This window comes from Plutella xylostella, chromosome 5 (genome assembly GCF_932276165.1).
Source record: "Plutella xylostella chromosome 5, ilPluXylo3.1, whole genome shotgun sequence".
In the NCBI taxonomy this organism is placed as follows: domain Eukaryota; kingdom Metazoa; phylum Arthropoda; class Insecta; order Lepidoptera; family Plutellidae; genus Plutella; species Plutella xylostella.
In genome coordinates this window covers 4,589,256-4,598,651 of record NC_063985.1, presented here as the reverse complement: position 1 = coordinate 4,598,651, position 9,396 = coordinate 4,589,256, and the positions used below count along the sequence as shown (strand labels likewise).

Here is a 9,396-nt window from a genome sequence, read left to right as displayed (position 1 = left end):
TCTTTACCAACGTGCAACGTAAAAATACTAACTAAGTAAGTAATTTATTCATCGTAAACGTAAACTTTATTAATCTTCAGTTTGTTATAAATTCACTGGTCTTTCAAAATTCATGAAGGCAAAGGGGAAAATATGGGACTTACTTTATTTTCTGAAAAACGCCGACAGTTCCCTCGTGCCCTATGTTCATTGATTGAGGGACGCTCTTCTATCTCAGTCGAGATTGCTCTTCCTAGTCAATTTGCTTTTCAGTCTGTTAACTATTCTGATAATATACATACCTACCTACTTTCTCATGTAGGTACTTATTGAAATTTGACCAGTGATTTAGTCAAAGCTTGTGAATGTATGAATGGAGGCAGCAATCTAAGTAACTATGTTGAAATATAAACCACAATTTGATTAAATTAAGGCTGTATATTGTTACTTCTTTAACTTATATTTTAACAATTTCTCTACAATTCTTCATTCTACCTACAACAACACCAACACAATAAATACAGCACCAATTATCTTAAAATAACACGGATGATAAAACTTTCATTCGATTCATTCCCTTTTGTTTACTTTGCCTATTGAACTCAGAACTTAATTTCAACAAGGAAAATTATTAAAAGCGAACCACTAACTGAAAACCTTGAATTTACACGGACTCGCCGTCGCAATCGTTTGTATGAAAATTTAATTTATAGACGAAGTTTCTTGGGCGAAGAAATTTATATTTTTCTGTTTTCACTCAGCATCTGCGATGGCGAATGGCTTCTCTGCGTTGGTCTTCAGGTAGTAAATACCGTCTTTCCTGAAAAACATGACCAATTTTAGCTTTTCATATTATTTAGTTCACCTCACTGACACGAGAACATCAGTTGAAATTATCGCAATGGTTTTGGTAATGGTTGTTTGCATGCCTAATTGGCAGTGGAAGTGGTGCGGCTTTATTAGTCGACGAACCGATAACCGTAATTGGGAGGAGCACAGTGTGATGTATCTCAATGTAGTGTAGCTCCTTGAAAGGGGACTATGTCGTACAGGGTGTTGCAAAAAGGGTATACTAAGCCAAAACCTACATGTGTATGTAGCTGTGCAGCATGAAAATGATTATTTTTTTTGCGAATTTAGAAATTCAGATTTCATTGTCTGGTTTAGATATAACATGCTCCATATGTAGGTTTCGGCTTAGTATGCCCTTTTGCAACAGCCTGTATATACAATACACCCTGTAGACAATAGTTACCCGTAGTGTATGTCGAAGCCGCCCATGGGCAGGGTCTCGCCGGTGCCGCGGCACGAGCCCGTGTTGTACAGCTCGTCGTAGTTCACGCAGCGCACCGCCGTGAACTGCACGTCCGATGTTATGGACTCGGCGAAGTATTCGTGCGCGCGGTTGTGCGCGCAGCCACCTGGCGGGAACAATGGATGACAGATGTGATAATACACACACGACACACGAGCAATAAAAGTGTTCTACCCGCCATTACTGTTCCATATACATAATATTATGTAATCAAATCAGAGGAACTTTTTATTTGCTCGTGAGTATGTTATGTGGTTCGATAGGTATACAGTACGTGTAATTAGTACATGTTTTAATAATAAAATTATGTTTACAGATGAATAAAACTTTTGATAGAAAATGTATCTCGATGGCTTGTTTATTCATTTATGCAAGGTAAAAAATCTGATAGTGGTAAAGGTGTTTCTAACTCTACTTACACTGATTCTACGATTAAAATAATGATGTCATGTTATATCCGTACCTTAACTAGGTACCCTAGGCTTACTAGCTCTGTCGTGCCGACTCGTACCTAGGCGTCCCCGCGGTTCAAATAACACGTTCAGTTCATTTCCAAGGATTTAAGCAGAATCGTCGCTTTGTATTTGGTAGGTAAAATACATATGTAATAAAGGGACCGGCGTATACAACATATTCTTCTCATTACATAACTGGAAATTATAATTTATAAATAACGTCAGTACCTACTAACTTTTACTCTTATGAAAGAAGTTAATCTTAAGCCGAATTTTATTTGCTTTTATACAATTCGTCGGTATGAAAAAACGTCGTTTTATAACAGAAAAATTATATACCTTCTGAGTTATCTTTTACAGTGTCCTCGTAAAACCAACCATCATTTGTCCATTATCTTTATCGCTACTTGAAATGTTACTTCTACTCAGGGATAGTATCGAACGACAGTGGTATTCCTTCTTCTTATTAAATTTACTGTAGTGCCATAATCATAACCTTTTGTAACTCTCCTTGAAGACAGTTAGTTAGAGATACTATCAAAATGGCAGTAATTTAGTATATATGTACTATGTAGCACTACCGTAACCTTATCTATCTGACCGGCAGTTGAGATGGGAGTCCTCCATAATAATTATCTCAAATGGTCCTCAGCCAACCTCACTGCCTGACATCATCATCATTAGATTGAAATATCATGCGATAGATCTATAACATTCTCATAGAAAAGTCATCGACTCTCTTACCCGAAAAGTCGAACACGCAGCCCGGCTGGCTAGTGCCACCATTGGGGTAGAAGTCTATATGGCCGATAGGAGACCCGAAGCCCAGGTAGCCGCCGCAGGTGTGAATGACCTCCACGTGGCGGGCGTCGTGTTTGTCCAAACGAGCGTCCTTGTTGCCCAGCGTGAACAGAGGCAGCGCTGGGTCCAGACCTGGACTCAGACAATGGGATATTATGGTAATCATTCGCCAAATGTAGAGTGTGACGTGGTCTCTACGCTTAGAAAGAAACGTAGAATATTATGCTAGGTTTGTACTTGTACAGGATGTTTCAAAAAGGGTATAGGCATAAGCCGAAAGGGTTCAAAAAATGTTCAGAATGATCCCTGAGTCACACCCTTTCGGCTTAGGATATCACTTTTGCAACACATTATTATTTTCAAGACTGTGACTCCCGAATTTTTAAGGTGCTAAGTTGAAGGGAATCCGAGGGCAGAAAAGTGGAGTGAATGAGAGACAGAGGATAGAAAGGCGTGACATGACAGTCTGCTGACGATGACACCGAAGCCAACCGACAAGTCTACGATGAATGAGAAGTACAACAACTAACCAGTGATGGTATCAATAGGTCCCTTCTTCACATACGCCCCCGCTATGCCGACCACGTGGGCGCCGAGGCTGTGTCCTATCAAGTGGACATAGTCCGTAGACACACCCTCGTCTATGAGGAAGTTGAGGAAGTGAGTCAGGTGGAGGGCCACCATCGCCACGTTGTAGCTGGCATCAACGTAGTTCACGTTGGCTGCAACGCCCCAGTCCACCACTATTATGTTTAGGTCACTCACGTTAAGGTAGGCTGGAAGATGAAAGTTGAAAAGGTTCAACATAATGAAACAAATATCACACTGTCGAACAGGTGCTAAGTATAAAAAGGTTTATATTATTGATTTTTCATAATTATATAAAAGCTAGAAAGGGGTTTGATTCTGATACTTTCACGTCTGAAAATGTGTGTTTGTTACTGTTAAATGTATGTATTTAGGTGTACTGAAAGCAAAAATTTATTCCTCAGATATCAATTCACGTATCCGACTATTGAAAAAGCAGATCTATGAGAACTGTCTTGGAGAGAAAGGAATCAATAAAGGATATATCTAGACTAAATTCAAACTTTACCCCTTTTTGGCATAAGTAATATAATATTATTGTGTACGAGGTCTACGACCATCGATGCAGGTTATACAGTGGGTTCGACTGTTCAATTTTATCTAAGGTATTTATTATTTATACTTATTAGTTTTTTGCAGTGTATTTAATTTAACTTACCTTCTTTAATAGATTCTGGCATGGGACTTAAGCCATGGTTGCGCCAGCCATGAGTAAGGACTTTAACTTTTCTATTAAAATTAAAGTTTGAATTCCGCAATGATTCCGAATCCTTTGTATGGAGCACTTCGTAGTCAAATCGATTTCGTCTGAAATTTAAACAATATTATTATAAAAATGGATACCAACTTGGAGAGTAACTTTATACAAAAACTCTACAACTAGTTAACATATTAAAATGTGGGTCATACGGCGTAAGAGTACTCTACATATAGGGAGGGATAAATGAATATAATAAATACGCGATGTCGACATTATTTGCAAATAAATACCTTATTACATCCATAAAGAAAATAATCCTAAATTACCAACCATTCCATTTTTTTTCAGGTTTGTTCTGATGATGTTCAATTAAATAGTTATACCATGAAGCGAAGCGGGACTGTAAACGCTTGATAATAAACGCTGATTAAATTGATTATTGCACTTTTATTGAATTATCAGATGATTAACAAATAATTATGTACACACGCCGCTAGGTAGGTAGAGAGAGTGCTAGACGACAAAATACCATATTACTTCAACAAAAATGCGCAAAGATATAGGATAAATCTTGCTAACGTATAGGTACCTAGGTACCTCATCCATCCTAGATCATCTACGATCTAAATTCAGGAAACGTAATTCTTTTCTCCCCGTCTTATTGTTACGATTATTGCCAAAGCCCATAGACCACAATAAAATAAAATGGAACGTTAAACCTTAGCCAGTGAAAATTAAGGAAGACATCATAAACGTGGCATATTATCAGCCAAATAAAAGCCTGAGAAAGGTATTGGGGTTCCGTAGAAGGATACAGGCCAACACTGATCTGGGTCTAAAAAGTAATTTAGATTTTTCGGTCGTTACTCGTTGTCATAAAGCTTTTATAACCTACTTTCCGTCGCCCATCATGTTACTTTATTGTTTTACAGAAAGTTATTCTTAACGTGCCATCTTTTCATAGCGCTTTATATATCTTTTTTAGGATACAAGATAAAACAGCCTGGTTCGCAGCCTTATGATGATGTTACAACGTATGCTTTCATGAACCTATGTAATCTTAGTAATGTATGTATGTGTAGTTAGATTTTTTTGTCCCGACCACACGGCTACTATGTGGGATGTTGTCGGTTAGAAATGGAATTAAGTTAGGTATCGTATCTCATACAGTTTCATGTACCTATTACCCTTATATTTACCTATCCTATAGGCATATTGATTGGGCCCGACTATTCATTATTCAAGCGTCGGCGACGAGCGAAGCAGGGCACCAGGGACCGGTTGTGGCTTCAACCGGGAGTGCTGAACCAATAGGGAGCCAGATGATTTACTAAGGACCTAGCCTTAGTAAAACTCTACAATTACAAAGGAGCGTATATTGTCGCTTTTAACTAAATCATCATAAAAGAGGTACAAAAGTAAATCGCTAGCTTTATTAGCTTGTTCAACAAAGAACAACAGGCACACGTTTTACAATTTGCTCCGATTTAAATGAAACTGAATATTTACTAGTTCAGAAGGGCTAGCACGACATCACAAAAATCTCTTCGTCGCGCTCGCTTTTGAGACGATGTGAGTGTGTGCGACGCAAAACTTTTGTCACGTCAAATCTTAATTGCGCTCCGTGCTACCGCGTCTGCTTTAGTGATTTACAGCTCCATCCCATGTTCTCACCTAGTGAACAGCCGGAACACGACGTCGGTCTCATTGACCCACCCCCAGAGCCTGGTCTCGTTGATCGGTGGCACCGGCGGGTGCGCCAGCACACTGGCCAACCACACCGGGTCGTACTGCGCGGGGGCGTCCCACTCTATGCCGCATACTGACGCTGCTGGATGGACACACTTTTTGGTGACTAATTAATGAAGGTCTGATGAAGGCTAATGCACAATGAATGTTGAAAAACATTTATGCTGCGTCCCCAGTATGCCAACTGTTTTCCGCCGAATGCCGAGTGTTCAATGTTCATAGTGTTCTAGTTTTGCGCTCACTCTACGCAATTCACAGGGTTCACCTAGTAACAGGTACAAAAATATACTTATGATGTTATTGTGTTGGGAATTGGGATCAATTAAAGGACTGGCCATAGAAAATAGCAGATAAATAAACGTATTATTAATAAAACAACACTGATAACTTTTTATCTAAGTACTATTACCATCACATGGTAAACTTAAAGAAAGTCGTACAAGTTCTATCTGTTTGAGCTTTGAGCTTCAACATTTCCAGTAAACTTTAATATCTATAAGTAGGTATATAAATATATATGTCGCAGGCATCTGGTTGAATCTCCTTTTTGATTGAATCACTAGCTCGTTCATTGAATGGCGCTAGGGGCCGTCCATTAATCACGTGAGGTTGTTTTTCTCATTTTTTGACCCCCCCCTCCCCCCTGGTGATATTTGGTGAGGTTTGGGACCAACCCCCCCTCCCCCCCCCCCCTGGATCACGTGTATTTTTTTGGAAGTCTATGTAAAGGCAATTTTTGACTAGAAAAAATATAGGTCATACTACAAATCGTTAAAATTTTTGCGCCGTCCAAAATATCGGTTCAGAAATACCTAATTTTTGACAAAAAAATTAATACACGTGATGTCTAACGAGAACCCCCCCTCCCCCCTCGTGATGTTTCGTGAGGTTTTCAGTACCCCCTCCCCCCCCCCTTTGAGCCTCACGTGATTAATGGACGGCCCCCTATTCAATTGTATGACTAACTAAAAGAGACCTCGTCAAGTCGTTGAATGTAACGTTTGACGTCTTGACTGAACGTCATTCAGCGAAGACGTTCCCTGTGATATAGTATAGCCGACTTTGTAATGTCTGGTTAGGGTGAACATGACCAGACAAGAGTCAAGACAAAAACTATGTTACAAAGCTCTTATCTCACAAGTTAACTAAACAATAAAAATCCACGTAGGTACCTTGATATTGTTGTTCATTATTATCAAATAAGTTTCACCACTCACGTTTTTTTCTTTGAAACTAGGCGGCGGCGTAATAATAGGTAAATCTATGTTGTCACACTATTTTAACACAAATAACGCACTTTAATACTAATTTATTTGCAAAAAATATCAATACAGGTGCTTTTTGTGCCAGCTGTTAGACGCCATATTTGTTTTAGTGACTAGGTACTAGCGCCGCAGTGGTAAAACATTGAACTTAATTCACCACCTGACTAATTTTAAGTCCGCTAACTAGTTGGACGTTTGTGACGCTTGAAAAATCAACGTTCGGCCTAGTCATACAATTGAATAGCGCCATTCAATCAACGAGCTAGTGATTCAACCAAAAAGAGGATTCAACCAGATGCCTGTGACATAGTTTTATCACGTTGTACATTTTAATATTAGGTTAGTACGTAGTACGTGTACCTTCTTTTTTTTTATCACCTACGCAATTGCAAAATTAAACAGCGAAAGATAATGAAAGAGAAATACTTAGGCATTTCCGATACCTTATATAGCTATCGCAAGATTTCCATTAATTAATGATTCGATTGGTGTGTCCATGAAAATGGCGGAAACTATGGGAGGGTACAGTGAGGAAGGGAGGGATTTTTTCAATTAACTTCCCAAAGTCTTGTATCTGTCGCAGGCATTTTGTAAGATCTCGCCGTTTACATACGGCGTCGTCAGTTTACAAACGCTCGCTGTTTTGTAATATGCCGAAGGAATATTGATAACTCGTTCAATCGTTCTGATTTCGACATTAATTGCAGTTTTAGGGTGACCATGATAAAACACAGTTTAAACATGGAACAAATGGAAACATCTGACTTTATTTCAGCTTATAAAACATATTTTTTTATGGTAAGTAATTATATCTATCTATCTAAGTAAATAGGAATGATTATGTAAGTACTTACCTAATTACTAATTTCAATCGAATCAATACTATAAAAGCTTCTTACAAGACGGACTATTATGGTACCTACTACCGCTTTGTTTCTTTTTTTATGATTAAGCTTACATAAGTTGGTTTTTCTTGCGGTAGTTCAATTTATCTTGTGTGTGATAGAGAGTGAGAGTGATGGTGGGCTTGGTACGTAGTAGGTCTCATCCTACTATGTAGGATATTCACTTACTTGCTTGCGCATGTAAAGCCACAACAACGAGCTAAATAATAATATACTTACCTAAGTAACTTAATAAATGTATACCAACCTGCTGAAATTATAATAATCCACGTAATCATAATATCTACCACTACTAAACACCAAAGTAGCACTTTTATCAAGACATCACTGAGGTAAATTTGTCAACTTATCAAACTATAAAGCCTAGTCAAGGTAACCACTTTAAGCGGGACCAATCGACCATAATTGATACCTTCAAGAAAGGCGGCCACATTTTCACTGAGTGGGATCCTCGATTGAATTACAATTTGCAATGCGGTATCCTAGACATTAGGCCGCGGCGCTTCGGCCTACCATCGATCATATTAAAGTATGAAAAAATAAAAGGCATCTAGGAAGTAGCGAGTTTTTTCCAAATTCGAATGATATAGACGCGCGAGCAATGAAAAAGTTCCACCATCAGCCATGCGACAGCCAGCCACTTTAATTGCTCGTCAGTGTACTTACTTATACCGAAACAAAATGGTTACATACTACAATTAAATACAATTACAATTGAATTAGGTAGGTTGGAGCGGTGGTAGCTCAGTCGGGTAAGCGCCCGCTTCTCACGCCGGAGATGCGGGTTCGAATCCCGGCGCTGACATGTACCAATGAGTTCTTTTAACTTAAGTACAATGTATACTATCGCTCTTAAGGTGAAGGAAAACATTGTGAGGAAACCTGCATATCTAGATTATCTAGATATGTGAACCCAACCCACCAACCCGCAGTGGGCCAACGTGGTGGGAAATGGTCCAAGCTAAGGAAGACAGTTTAGACCTTGAGTATATGCACAACGGTTCCACTCGAGAGAGCCAGGTGCAGGTACTTACACCCCCCAGAGAATAGAATAGGTAATGTAAGTAAGTACCTACATAAAGAAAAAACGATTGTGCGGCAAGGGTCTTCTTTCCAGCGTGTCGGTGAAAAACACCAGGGCTGGAATAAATTTTAAATGGTGACCTTTCATACACCATTGTGAAAGGATTATCAAGTACAATTAGCCGGTAGTAGGTAAGTAGGTACCTATTCAATTCGCTACTAAAATGTATGAGAGAAAGACAGCGCCATCGTTTTTCATAGGGCCGCAACCATGCTGGCATAATATTTACTAATAATATGTAGCTATCATGCTTGACAAAGTAACTTAACTACTGGCTAAAGTTGAATACGGATTAAAAAACCGACAGTGGCGCTGATTCGGCGCTGACCGTCAGCGCTGATGACAACTTGTATGAAGCGCCAACTCTGAGCTATCAGCGTGACTCAGGAACCTCGGAAACGATCGCTTTACATAAATTGATGTTAGCGCCGCTGATGATCAGCGCCGCACCAGCGTGACAGTAAAACCACCCTTAGGCCTGGGTCTCCTATTACGCGCCGTAGGTCGCGTCCAGCGCCACGCCATAGGCCGCGTCATGATGCTCACTACATCTAC

The 9,396-nt window shown here is 39.4% G+C and overlaps 1 protein-coding gene across 1 annotated transcript; it reads right to left on the bottom strand.

The window, feature by feature from the left end:
- Window positions 1-397: 397 nt before the first annotated feature.
- LOC105389896 (pancreatic triacylglycerol lipase) lies at window positions 398-6,061 on the bottom strand. Its single transcript, XM_048633208.1, has 7 exons — window positions 6,028-6,061; window positions 5,513-5,666; window positions 3,797-3,945; window positions 3,081-3,326; window positions 2,494-2,682; window positions 1,235-1,400; window positions 398-799 (listed from the first exon to the last, which is right to left on the bottom strand). The coding sequence occupies exons 1-7, from the start codon at window positions 6,059-6,061 to the stop codon at window positions 733-735; spliced, it is 1,005 nt and encodes a 334-aa protein (XP_048489165.1). The 3' UTR covers window positions 398-732.
- Window positions 6,062-9,396: the final 3,335 nt, after the last annotated feature.

Bases quoted from the DNA above. Each gene is read 5' to 3' on its own strand.
- LOC105389896 (XM_048633208.1), bottom strand. From the start codon at position 6,061: ATGTTGAAGCTCAAAGCTCAAACAGATAGAACTT. The intron at 2,683-3,080 runs GTTAGTTGTTGT...GTCTGAGTCCAG, and splicing joins ACCTATTGATACCATCACTG to GTCTGGACCCAGCGCTGCCT. The intron at 800-1,234 runs GTAACTATTGTC...CATGTTTTTCAG, and splicing joins GGCTTCGACATACACTACGG to GAAAGACGGTATTTACTACC.